We start from the raw sequence: 24984 nt of genomic DNA, 5'->3' as shown, positions 1-24984 counted from the left end.
CACAATTTACATTGAGGGCCGAATTTCTCTTTTGCAAAATATCATTTTGTTTCAGTTCTTGCTTCTTTGACATGGGTATGTTTGCAAGCAATAGTTGAACAAGAGGCGATTGTCTATCACTCAATTGCATTGACTGTACACTCACAGGCTCTTTCTTTCTGTTGGGACCCAATAATATGAAAGTGTGTGTCACTTAATGGAATTGATTTGAGCCTTGCACAATCCTGACGTCATATTACTTAAGTTAACAGTCAATAGCTTTTATGGTTCGTGTTTATTGTTCCCCAGTTCACATAGCAAGCGTTGCTACATTACTTACCCTGTATATGAGTTGTAAGCGTTACCACTTGGTTTTTACATAACAGTTCAAAACTACTCTTTGAATCTGGGCCCGGTTCATAATATTAATCGTAAATGTATTTATGATAATTTTTTAATCTTTGGTTAGCAAAGAAAATAATTATTTTTTATTCCCGATAATATATATATATATATATATATATATATATATATATATATCAGCTCCACAGAAACTCTGGCCATTAAGTAGAAAAGCATTAATCCTACACGGAGGCCATAACGTTTTTAAAACGTGTGATGTGATCTCTCCGTGTGAGCCACATCGCGTGCTGGCCTCATGTTCAGCCCACTCTGGGACTTACTGGGCCAAGGCCCTGTTTCCCGAAAGCCTCGTTAGCCTAAGTGGATCGTGAAGTGCGTCGTACGAGCATCGTACAGTTTTCACACCGTTTCCCAAAAGCATCGTTGTTAACGAACGTCGTGAAAACGCTTGTAGCTAACGAGGACTCCAGGGGTACTCGTAGGATGCTAAGAGGATCGTAGCCTACTATAGCCTCAGTGGCGTCACCAGCGGACATTCCGTGTATTGGATGCGTTTAATAAAACACATCCAATACCACGGAATTCCCAGCTTGAGCAATTTCGCACCCAAAAACTGTGGTTACCGCCGATATATTACTCATAGACTACTGTTAGATTTAAACAGCAAAGATAGAGACATGTTAGAAGTCAACAACAACATAATTTATTGCAGCAACCATCAACCATTCAACCATCGTGGTTAAAATGTCCTCATATTGATCAATGACAGAAGACATAGACATGCATCATGTTGAGACCAGCGGGTGTCTGAGAATTTCTGAAGGCGTTTTTTGTTGCGATTGTTTGCATTAAGCACTGTAGGCGCTTCGGTGAGGCTGATGAAGTTCACTATTTATTCGAACCTGTCTAGACAGTAACGAACATCCCTGACCATAGTTAATCGCATTTGTAGTCTACTCTCAGACGTGAACTCATTATTGCAGGCGGTTGTCTTCATTCAAAAAATATTTAAACATTTGCGAGTATGCAAAGACCTAGGCTACAGCCTACTTCATCCTGCCCAACAATATTGGCAGGATCTAGACCAAGCTCTCCTAATCGGGTCAGCAATAGCCGTGTGTCAATGCCTAGCCTTGCCTCTGCGTTTGAATGATAATGAATGAATGGAACGTTGCCTTTATAATGTCTACAAATAATCTATACTAGAGAGCCAATCAATGAAACCTCATGCGGAATCAGATAAAGTCGGCTCTCTGGCTGTGCAAAGGATGTTTCAGAAATCAGCACATTAAGATAAATGTAGTTGTCACACAAGCTATTTTGGATTTTTGTAATATGGAATTATTTCAGGGTGGGAAATGCCGTGAAAAAAAGTATGCACGTGCGTTCAGGATTAGGACTGATATAGCATATGTCAGCCTAGGCCTAATCAATTGTGTTTAGCATTCATATTATTACAGTCTATTCTTTTCGTAGGCTACTCTGCTGTTGGCTTTGACGGGGAGATATTTTAACCCTTTTTAACCCTTTTTCCTGCGAAATTCCTGCGTCTCCCCCTGCGTCATAGCCCGTTTCAGCACCGTGTCAGTGGACAGTTACCATCCTACGAACGTCGTGAGTGCAGTGAATGCGTTCATGTTAAGAGGAGTTTCGGGAAAAGCTCCAAAGAAATTCATGATGGTTCGCAAGATCGTTATCGGGAAACGAGGCCCAGGCTCAAGTGGCTCCAGCCTGTTGCACATTTCATTGACATGTTGTCACTTCAGCCAATCAGATACCGTGGATGCTCATCTCACACCAGTGAGATGAGCACTGTATGACAGTCCCCCCCGCCCCCACCAACAGCACCATATGACGTATTGTCTGACAAACATGCAACGTAACCTCCAAGGCGTGAGAGGTTTTCAGCCGTTTATTCCCCACAACAACAACAGAGGGCAATATTTGTGGGTATGTTGGTGGGATCATTAGTATGTTGGAGGAGGAGAATACTCTAAAGATATATATTCCAGAGACTACATTTAAAAAATTACTTAAAGGATGTATTTATGCAATGCTAGAGCATAAACAACAACAAACAAACAAATACAACCACAAACAACGAACAAAACCATCATCACTTGGCATTATTGAGCAAAGGTCTCGTCGAAAAAAAAGACACAGAAACGTAAACGACTGTGGGAGAGAGTGCGGATGATGGCTGGTTAGGGTTAGGGTTATGCTGTAATCCATTTGGATGGTACGCCGGTACATGCAAGTTGTAAGTTGCAAATCTCCCAGCTTTCTTGCTGCATTTCACTGAGGCACGCCCCCTTTTGGTCGTAGTATCTTGCCGCTATAAAAGTAAAGCGAGTTCAGAGGCCAAACGTACTACTCGTCAAAAAAAATGTCTGCGAGATTTATTTTCTTTGTATTTGTATCACGTTGGTCATTTTAACGTAGATTTTAAATGCTTTTACACACTTGATTACATTGCTACTTTACGCCGGCCACCAATTTATGCATTGCACAGTCTTGCTGCGATGCCTCCGAAAATTCCGCAAGAAAGCTGTGAGATTTGCAATTTACGACTTGCACGTAGCAATGTACCATCCAAATGGATTACAGCATTGGGGTTAGGGTTACACCGGGATCCCACCGGACGCGTACGCGCCGCGGAACGGCTGCGTCCTCTGCCCTGCGTCCATTCCTACCGGGCGCGTAACGGCAGCGTAGCGCTGCCTTGCGAGCCAGCCGTATTCACGCGAGATCACGAGATCACGCGATAATCCTAAACCTAATGTACTCACCTTCCACTCCCAAAACTATTGCAATTAAATGCCACGCTTTGTCCTTTCTGACATTTTCCTTATAAAAAGGATGATTTGGTACATAAATGACTTCATGTTGCTGAACTTCGACAATGAGTCTCTCGTCGTCCAAGTTGCCGACCCTCTGAGACCCACCGGTCATGACGTAATAATGTTGATGTGAAGTTACATGAGCTGAGTATTGTGTTTTATTTTGAAAATTGACCGGATGCTCTATGGCTTTTACTTTTCACTTCCTGCCCGGCTCGACCTGCTCTGTCGAAATTGACGCGGTTTAGCAGCGGCTCGCGGCAAAAATAGAATTGGACGGAAAGATAGCGCCGCGGCGCGGCACGCCGCTCCTGGGACGCTGCTGAAACGTTCCGCGGCGCGCCCGGTGGAAATGGTCTCATTGATTATAGTGGAAGCGATCAGCAGCGTGACCGCGGCGCAGCCGTCCCGCGGCGCGTACGCCTCCGGTGGAATCTAGCCTTTAGGGTTAGGCAGCCTCATCAGAGTCAAGCTGATGGCACTCTGGGGCTGGGTGAGGCTGCACACCTGTTGCACATTGAGTAATCAGTGTGCACAGGTTAAACCAGCCATCACACGCATGCACGCACACACATGCACACACAACACACACACACACATGGAGATATCCAACATCGAGCACCTGGCTATGTTTCATTATCTGCAAACCCTATAATAAACCGTCTCTAACACGACCCGAACACTAATGCCGCTTTTCCACTGCATGGTACCAGCTCGACACGACTCGACTCGACTCAGCTCAGCTCCCCCTTTTTGCGTTTCCACCGCGAAAACATGGTATCTGGTACCTGAAGTGGCTTCTTTTTCTAGTACCGCCTCGCTCTAGGTTCCAAGCGGCTGAGCCGATGCTAAAAGGTGACGTCGGCAGACGGCCGGCCACTGATTGGCCAGAGAGTGTGACGAAGTCACGAGAGCGACATGGCAACCATGCTGGTAACAGCCATAGCAGCGCCGCAGCCAACATATTCCACTTCTTCAACTTCTTCAACATGCCAGCTAATAATACGAACACGAATACCATCGCATCGATGTTCTCCATTGTTGTTATGTGGGTTCTGTCCATGTTTGGGTTACGTAGGTGTTGTTTGCGTCGCGTACAAAAAAAAGTCACGGCCCTTTCGCGCAGCCGACCCCGCCCACGTCCCGGAGGTACTATTTGCGGTGGAAAAGGACCCGCGCTGCTGCCGTGTCGAGTCGTGTCGAGTCGTGTCGAGTCGAGTTACATGTGCGGTAGAAAAGCGGCATAACTCTAACACTTTTACAGAAAGTATGTATTTGCTGCTGTCTTAAGGTCTGAGATTTCATCGTTTTTTTTTTCCGTGTCACTCTGCCCTTTTCGACCCTTAATCGCTCACCGTCCAACTGGGTGACCGACAGAGCCCAGAGATTATACTTCATATTGTCAGATTAAAAGACCCAGTCACAGCATCAGCAACAAGAATAACATCAAGGAAAATACGTTCCCTGCACTCATCGACGTTCCCTTCTGCCGTGCCACAGTAACCAATACTTCTGTCACACAAACTGCTGATGCATGCTGTGGCTCAGAAGCTCTCTTCTGCCGCGTTATAAAAAGAATGACCATCAATATTTCATGACAAAGCATTACTTCTTATTCACCGATGCAAAGATTTGCGTCGCACTGAGCACTTTGTTTGGCCTGGTTCCCTCCGTTGGCTGCATCACACCACAGCTAATGGCTATCCTATTTTGGGGAACCAGTAATAACGCTATAAGTGATGGTTCCCCCTTTTGTTTCAAACAGCAGAACTAAAATAAAGTGTTTGGCTGGTTTACTGCCACAAAGTCTGACACGCAGGCATTTAATTAAAAATGTAAATGTATTATTATTAAAATGTTCAACAGCGTGACGGGAAAATACGGTCTAGCAGGGAGATATAATATTGGTGTCCTATGAGAACAAGAAAATAAGACTTTTGGCTTATTAAAAGTGCCAAGATATCATTTTCGCTCTAGTCATTGCCCCTATTTAACAGAGTATTAATAAAGGATGTATTACACTCCAGGGAGTGTTAAATGTTGGATATACACGGAAGTACGTTTTAAGTATAAATTATACAGATTCATCTCATGGATAAGTTATGACTGAATAGCTACCTACGTATAACGTTGAAAACCGTGTAAAGTAGAATGGTTGGTGTGATACATGATTAGTGAAAACAATTGGTTTAATACTATTTTTTAACAATTCAAATTCTATTCAATTTTCACAGCTAAAGAAATTAAAATAGTTGGAGGTCGGGGTACCATAAACATGATGTTTAATCAGGCTGAGAACAGGTAAAGAGTTACGACTAGGCCTGATTAGAAATCCAACTTGGTACAAATTAGGTAGCAGAGTTCTCTACAGCTACAGACACCAGGTTTAACCACTCAGAATCTTGCATTTCCTTCCAGGTCTCCGATTTGGTTTTCCACCTGGGTGCTCCTATATTTGGAGTCCCTCCATTACCCAGGTGTCTTCCTGTCCTGCCACCTCAAGGCATGCTGGGATGTGCTCCATTCCCAACCTGAGCTCTGCTGGGATTGTGTAAAAGGATGCATGATGGCAGAGATTTGACTGTTGCCATTGAGTATTTAATATACAATAATAACAATAATGGATGTTTTTATTTTAATGATCATGCAATCATTTATTAAATACTATCTTATTATAGTATGTTTTTCGACAGTAATGCTATTCCAGACAGTTTATTTCTTATTCATATGCCTCCCTATTTTATGCGCAAAGTTGAGTGCTCATCCTCGCACTCTCGTTGACAAAAGGCAAATTTTGGAGATTACTTTCAGCGGCAGAGACTACGTAATTCATTTTAGTTAATGTCAAGATACTTTCTTACATTATAACCATTACTTCGGCTAACTGATATGATAAAATAGGCATGTATATACATCATATAAATATAGATATACATTGTTCTACATAACAGTCTATGCATTGCTAAATGGCTTGTTTTGTGCACAGTCACATAGAATTATCTTTAAATTAGTCTCCTACACCTTGGCTTACAAGTGAAAAACAGAAACGATAATTCTCTCTCTCTCTTCCCCCCCCCCCCGCACGACCTAGATTCTTTTTTATAATCCTCAAAAAAATCTCTTTTTAGAAAGGTCAGACAGCACTGTAATCATACAGTTGCGAAGCAAACATACACGTGTGCGTGTGTGTGTGTGTGTGTGTGTGTGTGTGTGTGTGTGTGTGTGTGTGTGTGTGTGTGTGTGTGTGGAGAATACACTGCAGCCCGCCCACCTCCCCCATTGAGGGAAGCCTTTTAAAATGAAGCATCACAGGGTGAAGCTGAGGCCACATCAGAAGGACATGAGGCCACATGCGGAGCCCCACCTGACCAGCGCTAGCAGCTCCCGCTCACCGGGAGCTCTCCCAGCGATGGCTCGGTGAGGCTATCAGCCCCTCTATCGGCTGTGATGGGGGAGGAGGGTGGTGGTGGTGGTGGTGGGGGGAGCCCCATTATCTCAATTTCACATTGTGGTGGATATAATATGTGCCCCCTCCACCCCCCCCCCGTCCTCCGATGGGTATGGAGGTCTCTTCAGGCTCGCCGCTTCACCTTCTAGTTCCAGGCACCGGTGTCAGGCTGTCTTTCCATGTGAAGCTCCATAATGAGGCGAACTTGCGGAGGGAAAATAGGTCATCATCTGCATACAAAGATAACGCCAGCGCGCCACGCCAGTGTCATTGTCTACAATGCCTGGGGTATGATACCCACGTGAAGCCTCCGCACAGTTGGCACAGTTCAAAACCGTTAGAAAAGGAAGAACGAACATATATAAGAGTAGTGACACGTTATAAAAGAATGCCCGATCCAAATATTTTAGATTGAACATTGAGATACTACAAGATAACTATTATTTCCTTTAATGTTTTTATTTATCATTTTGTATTATTATTATTATTATTATTTTCCTATTTCAATAATGTTATTGAGCTGTTCCGTATAATACTTTGTGAAAACAACAAAAAAGAAAGAACTGTTAGCAAAGAGACTGTATGAGGATGTTTGAGGGCATACTCTGATGTGAATAGACTGGTGGAACACACTCCACACACACACTCCACACACAGCTAGACTGCTGGAAAGGGAGATAGGCAATGCAGGCAAAACCAGATATAGAGCATGAATGGAGATTGAGGATGGGCCTTGCTGGGAACGGGAGGATGATTTGGTCTGTACGTGTGCGTGTGTGTATCTATATTGGGCCATATTTGGCAATATTTGGGCAATGTATACAAACAATATAAAGTTAGCTGTTATTCAACTATTGGTCTGAATGTACCACAGTCCACAGCCAAACGCTTTGTGATGATATTTGTGGGAATAGTTGGCCTTCCGTAAATATATTTTAAATGCTTATAGATGTCTTTCTTGTGTTATGTCCAGTATACTTCAATAACCTCTAGGTGCACTAGAATGCCCATTTCAGCACCACTGTTCTAAACCTTCGACAGCAACGACAGACACCATTAAAGTCTCAGAGTCACACATTTGTGCCCTCTTCATCCCCTGCCACAACAACACATATAGCATTTAGCGTTGTTCAGACCCAGCTAGGCGTTAAAACACAAGATAAATCAGATTAACCCCAACCTTCCATATTATAAACAGGGAGACAAGAATGGGCCGGCATCATTGATGTAATCCTCTTGCCCACAGGCCAAGTCAATAATGGGCCAACAGATCACACAGATGGTAGGGAAAGCTTTGAATTAAGCGGCTGTAATCAAAACCTGAACCATCTGGTTGAATACATTTCAAACAAAACAACTGAAATACATGGCATGATAAAAAGTTATTACGTAAAAGGGCCAAAAAGGCTATAGATAAATACATAGCGTGTAACATATGTGTATGAAAATAACAAAGGAGATGTGAATAGGTCATGAATGTACTTGATTATCCTTTGGGATTAATAATGGAGATATATTATATATACTAGTAGTTACCCTCAATAGAGCAAACAGAACAGTTAAAACCACAGAGGACCCGGTGCCCTAAGAGAGTGCCTAAGGCATTGTAGATATTCTAATTTTATTTTATTAATTCATTATTTTACAATCAACGTCTAAACAAAATCGTTTCTGAAGAAATAAACCCTTATAAACGTACGTTTACTTCACGATGGCAGCCTCCGCAAGTAACGTTGCTGCTAGTGTGGAGGACATTGTTTCTGATTTGTTATCTACGCCGTTTTCTAGGTTAGCTTTTAATAAAAAGTTGGAGTTAAAATAATATCAAGACCCACACCAGAGGTAATATTGGTTAAGAAAATCAAGGTTTTTTGTTTCAACCCCACAAACTATCGCGATATACGTGGATGACGCGATCAGCAAGGAGCAAAAGCTTTGCTGTTGGTGCACACAGAGCTTGTGTTTGCGATGCCATTATTTGTCAGGAGGATTTGCATTTTGCTTAAGGGATACGTTTTTTTTTAGTTTTGGTGATAATTCCCTCTCTCTCTGTGCTGTTGGCTCGTTGCATTGCTAAGGCTGGACTAGCCTATTCATGTTTGTTTAAGAGATGTAATTATCACAGGTCACCTTGCAGTACTATAGAGAGGACACAGTAGGCTAAGCTGGAGGTTTGTTTTTTTCACGCCGGGGAAGCGGGGTAAGAGGGCCAAGGTATAAAAGTCACGGTTCGCTACATGAACATAAATCAATATAACCTTTATGGAAATATTGGGCCCGAAAAGAAATGCAGAAATAAGAAGGGTTTCAAGCGTTTGAGGGTCAAATGTGAAAAAGCTGACAAAGGTGGTAAATGATGGTAATTGAGCTGGGAGACCCACCTGGTACGGGTGTATCTGGGCCTTAATTGTCGTTAAGTGGTGTCACTCACCTGTAGAGGAGTCAATGTTACGTTTAACTGACCCAAATACCAGCACAGCAAATATGATGTATTTGATGGTGTCAGCTCATTTCCTGTAAAACTGACTGTTTTGGTTGACTGATTTTGGAGTATGTGGATATTGAGGTGTTGTACAATGAAGTGTGATATTCTCTGATGAGTGAACTTGTAGAACAAAGAGCCAAACTTTTACTACAAATATCAGCGTCATGCATTTGAAAAAAGAGATGAATGAGCTTATAGTGATGAATAACTGAACTGTACATCGTAAATTCCACAGCTACACGCTCTCGGTTCATCCTGAGTCTGAGGGCATCTGGACTTCCGCAACAATTCTTTCTATTTACTTTTTAAAAAATTGTGCAGACGGAACATAGAGTTGAGAGAACAGACGTGATTGTCAAACCAAACACCCAACCGAGCTCCAATCTAAGTGTATTTAAAAGGTTTTGGGAACAGCTGTGGCTGAATTGGCTCTGCTTTTTGGAGGGTGTGTGTGTGTGTGTGTGTGTGTGTGTGTGTGTGTGTGTGTGTGTGTGTGTGTGTGTGTGTGTGTGTGTGTGTGTGTGTGTGTGTGTGTGTGTGTGTTGTGGAGAGCTGTCTGTTGGGAAATGTCGACATTTGGTAAACAGTTTTCTGTTTGGCTGGCATGACTGAACTTCACATTTAAAGGCCCTCTGCACGGCATATTCACATTTCAAGACACTTCGATCTCGGGAGGCAATGTGGGTTATCTGCTGTGTCAGCAGATAACAAGAAAACGGTATATGAACTACCAAGGATTTTGGACTATGCCTATTATTATCTTATTTTTTACGAAGTCATTTGTCTTTTACATGCAAAAACAACCACTGCCTATGACCATTGGCCGAGCCTAGCTTTTGCATATGGATAATGGCATTAGCCAAGAAATTGCATCGCGCTACTTTTATCCAGGTTTCCGCCCAATAGAAAGGTATTGTTACAATAATAAATAATAATAATATATTAATAATAATAATAATAATAATAATAATAATAATAATAAGGCATTAAGTCACTGGCACATTCCTTGATTATTCGAGTGGATGCTATTGAATAGATGCCTCCGTTTCTTTACACAGTTCATGTGTTCATAGCACTGTGTAAACCCTATAGAGAAAAAAAGAAAACCATTACCATTCCATCATTAACTACAAATCTGTCAATCACGACAAACTCAAAATCCAAAATAAAACCCAGAGAATGTGATTCACCGCCAGCATCTCCACAGGGTTCAGAGCCACAACACTCACTTCAAAGGACATGATCCTGTCGAGACACATATACATTATCTTTTGATCTTTTTATGTGTTCCACTCAAACATTACAGCGGATATCGGCTTAGCTCAGGAGGTAGAGCAGGTTGACTTGTAACCAGAAGGTTGCTAGTTCAATCCCCTGCTCCTCCTAGCTGAGTGTCGATATGCCCCTGAGAAAAACACTTAACCCCAGCTCCTGATGAGCTGTCTGTCGCCTTGTATTGACTCTGCCGTCGGTGTGTAAGTCAATTTGGATAAAAGCGTCTGTTAAATGTAAATCCTAAAGCACTGCATCCGTGCTATAGGATCGCATGTCATGTATTGGGCATGGTAGTGGTGTCTGTGAACGCACTGAGCCAGATAGATCTAGCATATAGAGTGCAGAAGCCAACCCTCGACCTACATTTTTGTATAAGATACGGAAGCAGTCATATGCTGGATTTAATAGGGATGTGCTGGTCATGAAGATACGCTAGAGCATCGCAATAGCCATGACTGAAAGAGAATCCCTCGAGCTCATTGCATATAATGCTGTGGATGGGTTTAGCTTTCGCTTTCCCACTCAATGTTTACGAACGGAGAGACATTTAAATTTACATTAAGGGCAGTTAGCAGACGCTTTTATCCAAACAAAGTGACATACAATAAGTACATTTGTCAGAAGAATAAGAAACAATAATATATCACTGTTGGTACAGTAATGATGTTCATTGAACTAAGTGCCAAGCACCTACAATTATAGGTAAACCCATTACCTGTATACAACAAAGACAGCTAGGATAAGACGATGCTAATTATTATTATTTTTCTATTAAGGGCCAGGACAGACAACATAAAATAAGTGCATAAGAGGAGTGTATATAGGAGAGTAAGGGATGAGAAGGGGCAGTGGGGGGAAATGGGGGAGCCTATGCAGACAGAGTCCTGGTGAACTCTGAACAGGTGAGTCTTGAGTCTCTTGAGAAGCTGGTGAGCGACTTTGCGTTCCTGACGTCGGCAGGGAGCTCGTTCCACCACTGTGGTGCCAAAACAGAGATGAGTTGTGACTTTGTCGTCAGCCTTTGCTTGCTCATTGATGGCCCATTGACTATAACTCACATTGAACCAGTGCTAGGCCGGCGTAACCATGGCGACACAGACATCTTAGATTTAAGTCAAACTTGCAGAGGATCAATGCTGTGCTGTTCCTGTTGCTGTTTGAGGAACTTGCAAGTTGCAACGTAACAGTCACAACAGAATGACTGCCGCTCTCTTTCCCTTATTTTTGTATTTCAAGCTCTCTATTCTCAGTTACCTTTATGTGTTAACTTGTATTGATGCTTTTAACTGATTCTTGGGTTTGGGATAAATGCTGTATGATCATTGGTTTTATCATTAGAGTTCAATTGAACCTAAAGCACAGATATTGATATTGTGCTGTACCACCAAAGTATAAACGTGTATTTTGTGTAGCACGTACCCAGCTTCAATAAATTAAATGAAAACCAAGATAAGATGCATTAGTGAAATTAAGTTTGTCTTGGAGTATTGCCTGGATCTGTGTGTGTGTGTGTGTGAGTGTTGATGCAAAGTGTGTGTGTATGTGTGCTGATGCAAAGTGAATGTGTGTGTTTGTGTGAGTGTGTTTGTGTGCTTAGTGTGTGTGTGTCTCTGGAGAGTGGGTTGTCCTCTGCCCAACTCCCAATAGGTCCTCGCTGTGCCTCTTACTAGAGCGGAGAAAGAGTAGATAACACAGCAGAATCCCACCGTGCGTCCCGGAGGTAAAGAAGCGGGACCAAGGTCACGTGGCGTGGCACACAGTGAATCGCCGCCGTCAAGTGACCCCCAGCTTTGAAGAGAGACGCTGAGGAGATCCGGGGCTTGTTTCAACGCCATTTTGAAGAGAGCAAGGGAGAGGCGGCAGAGGGATGGTTTTCTCTCCCAACAGTCACACAATAAACCGATGGCTCGAATCCAAGGACAAACTAAATAACTCTGAGACTGTGGTCTTCCATTAAATGTCACAGTTTAAAAGAAAGTGAGGCTCTTGGCTAATTTGCGCAAGTTGATCCAGGATAAGTACTACATAAAGAGTCAAGAATATCTCCCTACACGTTAAAAAAATTGCATGTTTTTCCTCCCTAGTCTTACCGCGCACAAGTGGCCAATAAGAACTTCAGCCCTCGGAAATGACTTGGTTGAATGGCCATGAGTTCTGAAGGGCTCTTGTATTGAACTGAAACCCTTTTGCTCCATTCAATGGCCTTTCAATAGAGTGGGATATACCTCCCCTGCAGAAGGGGCCCTTACACCCCTTCCTCGCATTGATTGAAGATTTGGAGAAGAGGAAGAGAATGAAGTTTCAAAGAACTGCTCATTGTTATACACAGAGACCTGGGAATGGAGCAGAGTGTTCCACAGAGAACTGGGATGGGGAAGAGTGTTCCAAAAGAAGGAACAGAAAGAGAGATACTATCAAATAAATATCAAACTCTCCTCGCCTCTCTGTCCCTTTCTGTCCTTAAATTCTCTGTCATTTGAAATATATATTCTTAGAATTTTTTTTTTTGCACTTTTCTTGATATTACTGTATGTGTTGCTTGTATTCCCGACTTGTGTCTTGTTTAATGTGTCTTTGATTACTTAGAAAAGCAGCGTATCAATAAAAAACATTATTATTATTAAAATAGCCTTGTTCTTTTTCAAAGCTTTTCGCCGCTGGTATTGAGTCCTTCAGCAGGTGCTTCTATTCAAAGCGTTTTAAGTGAGTTTATAGATTAGAGTCATTAGAGAGGCTGTTAGCTGCTCAAGGCAGCTAACAGCAGATTGGGAACATTGGGGTTCTAACCCGGAACAGTGGGGTTCTAACCCGGAGCAGTGGGGTTCTAACCCGGAACATTGTGACTGAAGGTCAAATGCCCATAAACACTAGAATATTGTGTTCATAAATAACACACATTAAGCCACACATTACACACATTATTGTTGACATTAAGCCGTGTAAGCCTCCCATGACGACTCCCTGTGATCTTCTGCTGATGATTTGAGGGAGGGGTGGTTACCATGGTGACAGTGGAACATCTCATGGTAACTGCAATCAAGCTTTAAAATGAGACAACAGTGTGTATGTGGGTGTGTGGGTGCACATGTGTGTATGTGTGTGTGTGTGGGGGGAGGCGAGGTACATGCAAATTACATTAACACCACGCCGTGGAGTCACTTGACCCTTGACCTCTTGTCATTACCCATGCAACAGAATATAGGTCAACGATTATGTCGTGCTTAACGTATGGCTTTACATTATGCATTGCACGCTACTCATCCATGCGAGAACCATCTCCATACAGCCATGTAGAGTGGAGGTGGTGGAGTTTAGCGCAGAGCTCAGAAACTTCCAGAGTCGCATACACCACGACAGTTGGGCTTTGAATCGTTTTATTGCTTGTAGTGGAAAGGAGTATTATGGATGTCATTGTTTCCAGGGGTTAGGCTTTAAGAAGGAGTACCCCCATGACCGCCTAGGACTGAGGTAGTCATCCAATATCTTCTTTTATGGTCTTCATTGTTGTATCATATGACCATGAGATAAAGATGTGGGGATACAGCCATCCCCCGTTTTGTAGCCTAGACGAATTACAATTAGCAGTTGTATTTCGGAAAAAGAAAATCGAAAACATCACAAAGAAAAGTACTCTGATTCCATACACATACACACATACACATCAATAATGACAATCAATACAACTCAGTTCACAAGTGTATGGTTTACATTTTCCATTCTGATCGTACGCCGATTAGTGTTGCACGGTATACCGATACTAGAAAGGTATCACGATACCCTCGCGCAAAAAATACGCAAAAGATACGCTAATTTTTCAGCATCGATACTTTTATTAAAAAATAATACTTCAATTAAAAAAACTGAGAAAATATTAAAGAAAAAAAGACTGAACGAAAGGACTTGCACATACACAAGCAGTATCAACTCTCAGTCATACTCCTGGCACGCAGAGGCTAGTCAGTGGGCGTGCCCCTCAGCTCCCACTCAGCCACAGCAGCAGAAGGCAGGTCACTGAGCCAGTGAGAGTGAGGCCCTGTCCACACTAACCCGGGTAAATATAAAAACACACATTCGCAATGAAAACGATCTCCGTCCACACTATCGTTTTCATATCGTTTTCGGAATATTTTGCATCCACGTAACACACTAAAATGATTTTGATAAGTTGTTGTCATTGTTACGCGACTCCCGCCACGCCTCTGTGTTTAGATAACAGGCGCGCGATCAGCTGATAGTTGCAGTTGATCAGCTGGCTAATAATTTTCACTCAAGCAAAAATATGTCTCGAATCGATAATACAAAAGCAGCTCAAAATAATGATAATTTACCAGTCTACTTGCGGAGCGATAAAAAAGACGTGAATAAGGCGAAGAATCCTCCTCCCTTGACAGCGGTCTAGTTCGGTGTGCATAGAAGTACAGACGGACCAATTGCGAACTACTGCAGCTGCTGATGCCATCTCTCGGAGTTAAAAAGTAGCCGCACCCACCCCAAACCAATCTAAATAAGTGTATACCAGTGGAGGCTTCTCCATTGAGGAGAGGGAGGAAGATCCTCCCTAACATTGTTGAGAATAACAAATGTAGATTGCCCAGACTATTGTAATGAATTAATGCCCTTAAATATGACTACTTTATTGCCTTTGAATATATAATGTTCGTTTCCCTGGGTAAAGGGACATTAGCACCCCCTATCGCCTATTGACAATTACTTCAGGGAGGAACGTCCTCCCTCCGCCTCCGTTGACTCCCATTCATTTTCCTGAAAGTACTGGCGGCCGGTGGATAACATGGGTTTCAATGGGAGAGAGGAGGAAAATCCTCCTCTGAGTGGGTGGGACCTTAAGGGGTCTGATTCGCGCAAAAATCTATCCGTCTGCGCTATGAACCAATAAGCAGGATCCCTGGATGTTGAGCAGTGTTGCCAGATTGGTCCGATTTCCCACCCAATTGGGCTACTTTTAACCATGTTAGGCTGGAAAGATTATCATTGGGCGGGAAATCTGCCCAATCTGGCAACGCTGTCGATAGCAAACCCGGTCTGCATTTCCGCGGTGCTCAGTCTGAGAGACGAAGAGCAAGTGAAATCTGCGATAGCGAGATCTTATGCACAATGGAAACATTGGAAACGGAGGACATTGTTAACGTCTTATTACAAAAAGCATTCCATTCATTCAGTTACAGTGCTAAGTTAGCGACCAAAGAAAGAGGTAGACCACTTCCCAAAATCAAGGTCACCAGAAGTAATGGCAACGTCAGTGTTGTGAGTGCTACATGGTTTGCTAGGTACGCATGACTTACTGGTAGCATTACAAGCAATTGCAACTGAAAATAAACATAGCTAAATAACTTCAGTCAGTGAGGGCAAAAATAGGCCCAATGATAGGCCCAGATTTTTTGATTTACGTTTACAAATCAATAGTAGGCCTGATTTGACTAATATGCTTTGCATCCTTTCCTTCTCAAATTACAGTGATGCCACTGGTGGCTTTGTATACATTTTGTTCACATAACTCCCTCCCTGCTATTTTGTAGTTCACCAAAACACCCTGAAACAACTTGAGTCTCATATTCTTATGCCACCACACACCAACAGTGCAAGCAGGCCAATGGCAACCAAGCGCGCAGTCCTTCCTCCCTCACTTTAAAAACCACCAGCCGCCACTGGTGTATACATGTCGATTATAGCGGACTACACCACCTCTTCTATTCCGCATGGAATTCTATTCCGATCAGAGAATTGTATTATATATATTAATACGCCTCAATCTGAATACAATTCTCTGACCTGTGGAATTCATTTATTAACGTTATTTGCTCCAAAAGCAGGAAAGGACCAAGCTGCTGAAAGTTAAACCATAGTGAGACCGAGCTGGACCATTATTCATCTCTTTTCCAGATATTTTAGGGTTTCACCGTGGTATCAGTTCAGTATCGAGAATCAATGTATTTTCGGGGCAGGTATCGTATCGAAGTCTATTGTTTAACACTAACGCCGATATATATTGCGTATAGGCATATTCCCCTGTATGATTATTGTGGTCATACTGGTTCCTCCCATCCCCCCACCCTACAGGGCCACATCAGTGTAATGAATCCCCCCTTACAACAGCAACACATCATCAGGATAGCCAAACCAATTCTATCTCAATTCACTCAAGTTGCTTTGCAGAAGCCTGCTAAAATAGCAAGTTATAAATTAGTAATAGCTGAGTTGTTCATATCTGCCAACTTGAATACTCTCAGGTCCAAATCTAAGCCTATGATATATGTTCAAGGTGCTTTTAGTAAAGTAACCTCAGATACACACATCAGGAGCTCGGACGAGTTAAACATTTGTTCAAGGATGCCTGCAGGAAGGTGATCGGGGATCGAACCAACAACTTATCAGCTGGGAGTTGGACACCCACACCACACACTATCCTGCCCCTCGGAGAGCAGATATGTCAAAATAAATAAAAAGATGATCTGAGGACACGACAAACGACAGAATCAGCGGCAAATTAAAGTTTCTCAAAACGGCCCTACTACTCATTAAGGCGCCTCCATGAAGACTGTTCACCCATCAACTGTTTATTGATGAAGGACTTTCTCATCAACTGTTTTATCCTCAATCACATACACACACACGCAGATACACACAAAAACACATATGATCACACACACACACACACACACACACACACACACACACACACACACACACACACACACACACACACACACACACACACACACACACACACACACACACACACACACACACAGGGGTCCTTTTGTCTAGTGAAACACGCCGCTGGTCGTACGATTGCTGGTGTTTGGCAAACAAAACAAAAAAAGCTGTGCATTCAACCGCCCGTTTTATGGTCACAAAAGGCGAGAGACAGCTGTCAGCTGCAGAGGAGCGCCAGTGTTTGCCAGGCACCTCACCCCCGCCTCCCTCACCCACCAGCAGCCCCCCTATTCAGGCACCAGCGCTGTCTTTGAGCCGCGGCATTGAAAGAGGGAGAAGTCCTGCTGCTTCTGCTTGTCCTGGCAGCAGAGCGATCCCAACAGTTCGTCTTGTTCGCCGGCAGCCTCGTTACAAGCGGGAGACTCCAGAGGTCCCGGTGCCCTGTAGAGCACGGTGAATACCTCTGTTGTCCGGGGAAACCACTTCAACCCTTTGGCTAATGACTACTGTTGATATGTAAGCATTCCCTCGACAGATGTAAAAGCAAAGTACCAGTGGTAACTTTAGAAGGCATACTATTGGCGGGAAGACGCTGCCGTGGCCGTGTGGAGGGCAAGATGGTGTAGGGGCTATGGTCACTGCCAGAAGGGGCTGGGTTCAATCCCCTGGTCTCTACAGCCTCGTTCTGATAATGTGAAGGCATGGTATCCCATCACTAGAAAATAAACTACTGTATTTTATCCAAACAAAACGTACCTCTGTCTTCCTAAAAAGATGATTGTGCAGCCAAGTATGGCGTCTTAGGCAGAGGAAACACTGGGCAACAACACTGGGCTTCAGTTATAAGAATTGCGTGTGTGTTTGATTGTCACCTTTTGAACGGCAGTGGTGTAGCCTACTCTTCTCTGTGTCTAAAACCCCTTATGCTGAATCCATTCCTCTTATATCCTGAAACACGCTCATCCATTCCAGCCAGTGGTTAGCTCAGTTTCCCCGACTTGATTCCCGCTCTCATGCTATTAATCGTATTACCCCCTCTGCTTCCAAATCTCTAATAGACTCTAATAGGCATGCTGCCAACCCGCGGCAGCAGGCCACGTGTGTGTGTGTGTGTGTGTGTGTGTGTGTGTGTGTGTGTGTGTGTGTGTGTGTGTGTGTGTGTGTGTGTGTGTGTGTGTGTGTGTGTGTGTGTGGCCATGGATCACGCAGGCAGAGAGCCATCGTATAATTACAGATCTATAATTCATCGATCGTGCTAGACCGCTGGCACGATTGGCCGCTGAACCTCTGGCGTTCCAAGGGAGGGGGGGGGGCAGGTAGAATCATTCGTCAGCGATGGTCACCTAACATCATGAACATAACGGGCATAAAACATATTCTATAATATTTCTAAATCCACATTGTGATAATTTATCCCTCTAAAATCGTATTATCCTCAGAATTGTTGTCATTACGATGGAAAGGGAAAGATATATAATAATGTAAACTATAATTTAATCGCTAGAACTGACACGTTTCAAATGGGTTTTGGCACAGGAATGACCTCAAATTACTTAGGCCTACTAGCAAGTATCACACCTTCCCCGATACGGCCGCTTCTTTTAAGAGTGAAACCTATGTTTGTCAGTGTACCGGTTTCTTCTACAGTCGCTGAGGACAGGTAGTCAGTTATACTGCGGGACCACCTGTCACACAGCGAAGAAAAGACCACCCAGATTGAGGCGACATCTCTCCGCAAGGTTCTCCATTCTTTACGTTGGAGACATTTTCTGAACACAACGCAGACGTCAACATACGCCCAAAGCTACATCCTGTCGCTCTGAAGTACCCAGAGGTCTGGGAAATGCCCTACTTTTGCACTGCCCTTTCAACTGAGCGTTGTTGAAGCTACGCTAACGCCTTGTGTTAGCATAGCATTTAATTCACTGGTGAACTGGTTCGAACCCAGCAGATACTTTGTATAATGGTTTGTGTATTGTATGACAACAACACATTTGATTAATAATCAAATAATATTCAAAAACTAAAAGCTTTGGCTAATTCCTGAAGAAGGGTGGACTCACTGGAGGGGGGGGGGGGGTGGGGGGGCAACATGAGGATAGACAACACAGTTACATTTAGCCTACATATTTGATTAGAACCATGTTTAATTTATGACTGAGCTTATATCATCACTTAATTCAATTTCAATCTTTTTCTATTCGGTTTTGGGTTATTTATTTTGTGAATAAGCCTTATTTTACCCCGCTGGTGTGTTTATTTTCCTGTTTCCTGTGATCAAGTGCCTTGTTCCTTGTTGTTGTCCATAAAAAATGTTATGTACAAACAGAATTGTTCGTAATAATAACCAAACATTGTTATTATTAATAATTAAACTGCGTGGCAACAGCTATTCTCCGTGACTGTTTAACCGCGTTTAACTTCTAAACACCATGTCTACATGTCCCACACTTTACTAAAATCCGTAAATCTGAAATCAAAAGCTTTCTCTCAGAGCATATAGACTGAGACTGAACTGAATGGAGAGCAGGAACCTTTTTAACCAGACAGATTTATCTGCATTTGTCTGTATTGGTCCACGTCTATTACACGTCACAGCACATTCCTGCACTTACTACTTTGTAGAGTCTGAATCTTTAATGACGCTCATGGAACAGTTATCTCGGTCAGGTCTACACAGCGCATGGAGCCAAACTCTATTCTGATATAAGAACTCTCTAACATAGAGCAATTCAGGAAAGGCAGATTTTGGACAAATATCTGGAAAGGTCGTAGCTTAAGCGAACATCTCCTCCTCTTGGAGGAGAGGGACCGTGGCGTGGGATAAACACAGGGTTTAGGGGCCGCTGGTAAGGCCACTTGGTGATGTGTTTTGACACAGGGGTCGGCTCAAATCAAACTTTTCTTCGGGAGACCTTAGGGCCGTTCAGACAGCAGAGGCATGAATCACCATTTTGTTGGAACACATTCATTCATTGTTTATGTGCAATGTTGATTTAAGTCACATCCGAGCCAAGATACGCGAGGGAATCTGGACGTGGAATGCTTCTTAGTTTTCTTAAGGGTAAGGTTTCATAAGGGCCAGGTTGCTAAAAGGGTTGGGCAGGGGTAGTTTAAAGAGGTAGGTTACTTAATGTAAGGTTTTTTTTAAGGAGTAGGCTGGTAAAATAGATTATTAAAGTCAACAGTCAAAATGTGGGAAGGGTGCGGTTTTACATTATTCAGAGAGAACAAACTGCCTACTACTGTTGACTTTCAGATACAATCCCAACGGTTTTCTGAGAGGAATTGTGCCCTCCGCCAGCTCAGTCTTTCAATGAGGTTACAAATAATAATAATTTGTTATTTATATATAACTAAAACAATATAATTCGTGATAACAATAATTATGATTACTATTTTTGCAATAGATGCTTAGCATCACATAGTCAAAGCGTTGCAGCCTCAATCTATTAGTCTACTTAATAGCGACTTCTGATGCTTAGCCAAATAGGCCTTGATCCAACCTGCAATGCATTATGGAAGGGCTAAACAAGTTTAATGGATGCCGGGATGGAATGAATGGCTTCCCTTTATACAAAATAATTACTGTGTATTAAGGTACAGTCTTTGCAGACCACCCAGCGTTAACCCCCTTGACTACTTCAGGGACTGTCTGAGCCCCCACCCCCTGCCTGTCATCTTGTCCCCCTCCCCCCCCCCCAGAGAGGGAACATCTGTCATCAGAACATGTTGCCTGCTCCATGAGATGACCCTTTGTTACCGTGGAGATGAAAGACCCCATCACAGCCCCAAGATAGTTTGCGTCGTTGACGGGGATTTAAACCACAACTATATTGAAAGGTTCCCGTTGTTGTGAGCGAAGTACAGCGTCTCCCTGGATCCCCGCACAACGGAGATATAAATACAGAACATCCTTTCTTTTTAGAGAGACAGACGGACTCTACACAGTTCAATAAGACAACGTGTTTAAGTCCCTGAGTGCTACAGAGCCTTTCCTCTTTGCCGTCAGAACAGCTGCATACTTTCAATAATACATACTCTCTGGCTGGCAATACAACACAATCCCAGCCATCCTAAAACCAACTCAAATCACTTTCACCTCTTGCTTCCTGTATTCTGAAGAGACCGTCAGCTGGGGTTTTTGAAGATACCAATGACACATTGCCCGATAGTATCGAGATTGTTAGAATTGTGTGTGTGTGTGTGTGTGTGTGTGTGTGTGTGTGTGTGTGTGTGTGTGTGTGTGTGTGTGTGTGTGTGTGTGTGTGTGTGTGTGTGTGTGAGAGTTTCACATTTCTGACCAAACAGAAGATCCACAAGATAAAAAATAAATGAAAAAGAAATATGAGACTACGCGTATAATATGTAGAGTCTCAGTGGAAATTATGCACATCAACGTAAGAGCTTTATCAAACATAGGCCTACTTACTAAGACATAGACGATGGATGACAACCGTAAGGGTTCATCCGTGCCCCCAAGCATTCACTGGAAATACCGGAAATGCCGGAAATGTTTATGGGGCTGGTTGCGGATTTAAGGCTAATTTTAAATCAATACCTGCAGCTCTCCGGAAGAAGACTCTATCAAAGAGATGGACACAGTTATGTTTCAAATATAATGGCATGGCCTTTGACGGCCTAACTTCTAATCTACTGGCTACACAAACGCCTTGTCGTTACTTGTTTGAAAATCCCCTTGACTTCCTCTAAAATGAACAAAGTTTTATGATTGGATCTGGTTTCCGACTTCAATATTGACACTCGGATGTGCTCAGATCCTGCTGATCACTGGGACTCAGATCTGTAGTTTATGATAAAATCCAGGAGTAGGCTATTCAAACTTTCAACACAATCATTATCGCTACAAGAGTGAGTTCTCCATATCAGAAATCAATACGTGGTTGTCCCTGGGTCCAGCCTGCAGCAGCCCAGGCCCAGAGCTGAAACCAGGCCAGCCAGACAGCCCTGCCACCGCGATGGCCAGCGACACCTCCGCCACTCAGGGTGGTGGGATGGGCATGTAGCCTATAATGTCTGCGGGTGTTGGCTGGTTTAGGCAGGCTCACCTGGCCTGAGTCAGAATGATGGGACTCAGGGGCTGGGTGAGGCTGCACACCTGTTGTGTATTGAGCAATCGATGTGCACGAGTTAGAATAGCCATTACCACACTCACTCTCCATGTAGGGGATCTCCTACATGTCTCCTACATGGCAGCATGGATCAACAGCGTATCATTGTCTACAATCCTAACAATACACCGGCTTTCAACACCACCACCTTGCGTCCTTGTCTTCAGGAAATAAAAGTCACCTAGGTGAAGTGCGGCATGTACATTGATACACAGATAAACAGACTTTGTCTTACCTTGTGTGTATAAGGTGCTTTGCTCAAGTTGATCCCCTCTTTGGCCAGTTTATCCCTGATCAATATCTTGAGCTTCAATTTGGGATAAGTAACGAAGTCATTACAATCGGTGAACCTGGGGTTGTGGTTGCCCGGGCAGGAGGCTTGGTGCCTGAAGGCCGCGGTCCCGGTGCCCTCCCTGCAGGTTCCCCACAGGTCCCTCTCCTTCTGCGGCTGAAGGAGAGAGGGACGATTGCAGCCATCTGGGTTAAGCGGCTCCAGGGTGAAATAGTGTCCAGGTGACTTCCTGTGGTCTGCCTCTCTCAGCCTCGCCACGGCGCTCAGCAGTCTGTGTCTGTGGTACTCTACGCGGACACCGATGGCATCGAGGTCCGGCTCCCCAATTTGCTTGCAAACTTCCAAGTCGTCATATCCATTATCCACAAACGCCTCCACATATTGAGACAGCTTTAGGGTCGATAGCCAGTCAAACACAAGGGTTGCTCCTTGAGTCATTGTGAGAGAGGATGGAGCCCGAGATGGCTTGTCTTAACGGGACTAAATCGCATGAGAGATGCGCTCATAACCCCCCTCCAATCCAAAAGTAAGATCAAGTTCAAGAGAACACACAGCGCATTTTGATTGTTGCCTATGGACAACCATTAAGACCAGTGCATAGCTGCACTAAGCATCGTAGTCATTTCGACACTGAAGTTTCAGTCTGATGATAAAGTCAAGCTTCCTTCAGGTAACTATGATCACTTCCCTCCGTTTTCCCACACGTCAAATTCGTTTTCGAGCTCATGAAAAAAAAACGTCTTTACCCAATTTCCAACAAGATATCACGTTAGGAGACCAAACAGGGCTTTACCGTACTTGGCGTCCTTAGACGGGATAAGACGCTTTTGTTTCATTCATAGTCCGGCAGTAACTGAAAACAATCGCGAATTCCAGGAAATAAAAAGGCCTATTCGCCTACAATTAAATCCAATGACGCAAAAACAAGTCCGGAGATAATTTCCCTAGAGTTTTTGGCTTTCCGTGTGCACTTGACTGCTTTCTTGCGGGAGAATCAAGTTTAGTTGGCCCCGTCCGCCAGCAGCCCGTGTGTGATGCTCGGGAGTCAGCCACACTCCGCTCCATCTGATCTCTGCCGATACAATGTGTCTGACTGGACACTGACGCCCTCTAACGGCTGTGATTGGTAAAGCACGCTATAATGTCTCTCACTGGACTCTCGCGCCCCTGCTGGCTTTGATGGGTAAATCATGTTTGACTGGACTCTGGCGCCTCCTGCTGGCTGGGACGGGTCAATCATGTCTGACTGGACTTTGGCGCCACTCACTGGCTGTGATGGGTAAAGCGTGTCTGACTGACGTCTGGCTCCCCCTGCTGGCTGTGAGGGGTACATCATGTCGGACTGGACTTTGGCGCCCCCTGCTGGCTGTGATGAGTAAAGCACGCTGATAACGCCTGAACCAATGGGCCAGCAAAGAAAAACGGACGCTGACCAGACTACAACACTGTCGTATGTACAAAACATTAATTTAGCAGCCTACTGTATGTTCCGCATGTTTCTGACAGTCTCACGTAAAACACGTGGACAAATAAACGACGAGAAGGCAGATTTAGGTTTAATTTTACATTTATTTCCATTGCACAATAATATCTATATACTGTATCTACATCATGTCTAAACTGTTGGTGACAGCAGAATAAGTCGGACATCCATGTGAAAGTCGTTTTTAATAAAACTGTACAAAAGTGGTCAACCATGGGAAAATACTGCAGCTCCACCTATATATATACCCAAAGCCAGAGGTGTGAATGCGGCGCCGGACAGACCCTTGATCTCTTCCTGCACTATACGGAAAGCCTTTTTGATTTCTGATGCTATCTTTGAAAGTACAAGGTATAAGCTAGAGTTTATATGGAGCTAATGGGAGAGAAACAAACATTTACACTCAATGATATAAATAGAGTCTCACATATGGCATTGCTGGACGACAATGAGGATGATACCGGGCAAGGGTCTGAACAGGTGACAAGAACTTTGTGTTTTTGTTAAACTCCGGGGTTTATAGATACAAATGCCATAACAGACAATCTCTTAACAGGGATAATACATGGCTGTTTCAAGTATGTAAACACTTAATATCATGCATCCTCCAATGTGCAATAAGAGACCGTGTACAGTAAGGACAAATATTTTGCAAACTGAAGCACTTCTTATGGTCTGAGGCCACACTGGTGCCTCGGCAGCCATCCTGGAGGAACCGGCATCCTATGGTAGCAAAGCCTGAGCCTGAGAATAGCGATGGTCAATACATTACCAAGAAGAAGAACGCTTTGTCTCCAGGTTGGATAATGGCAAATATGCAGTTTGGACACTAATGATATATTATTTTCTTCTTGGATCACAAAGAAAATTACAATAAAGTTATTAGGTTGTGTATAGAATTTAAATGAAAACTATATATTTATATTTATATATCTGTTTTGCAGTATAGAAATATATAATATGAATAAACTCGCATGGAAATCATAGCTGAGAGTGACGCAATCGCTCAGCATAA

General features: G+C 43.4%; 1 protein-coding gene across 3 annotated transcripts in view; it reads right to left on the bottom strand.

Moving 5' to 3' along the window:
* The window catches only part of LOC130382272 (sterile alpha motif domain-containing protein 5-like), a 32341-nt gene extending 8391 nt beyond the window's left edge, over positions 1–23950 (bottom strand). For 2 of the 3 annotated variants that reach the window (XM_056589914.1, XM_056589915.1), the window contains exon 1: positions 22430–23950. In XM_056589914.1, coding sequence (XP_056445889.1) covers positions 22430–22924 — 495 coding nt within the window. In that variant the 5' untranslated portion in view covers positions 22925–23950. Of the gene's footprint in view, positions 1–13755; positions 13954–22429 lie in introns of those variants that run through there. The other variant, XM_056589913.1, reaches the window with a different exon arrangement.
* Between the last annotated feature and the right edge of the window lie 1034 nt (positions 23951–24984).

The sequence above is a fragment of the Gadus chalcogrammus genome, chromosome 5 (genome assembly GCF_026213295.1).
Source record: "Gadus chalcogrammus isolate NIFS_2021 chromosome 5, NIFS_Gcha_1.0, whole genome shotgun sequence".
Classification (NCBI taxonomy): domain Eukaryota; kingdom Metazoa; phylum Chordata; class Actinopteri; order Gadiformes; family Gadidae; genus Gadus; species Gadus chalcogrammus.
The sequence above is the reverse complement of the archived record's forward strand: the minus strand, read 5'-3'. Positions and strand labels throughout refer to the sequence as shown.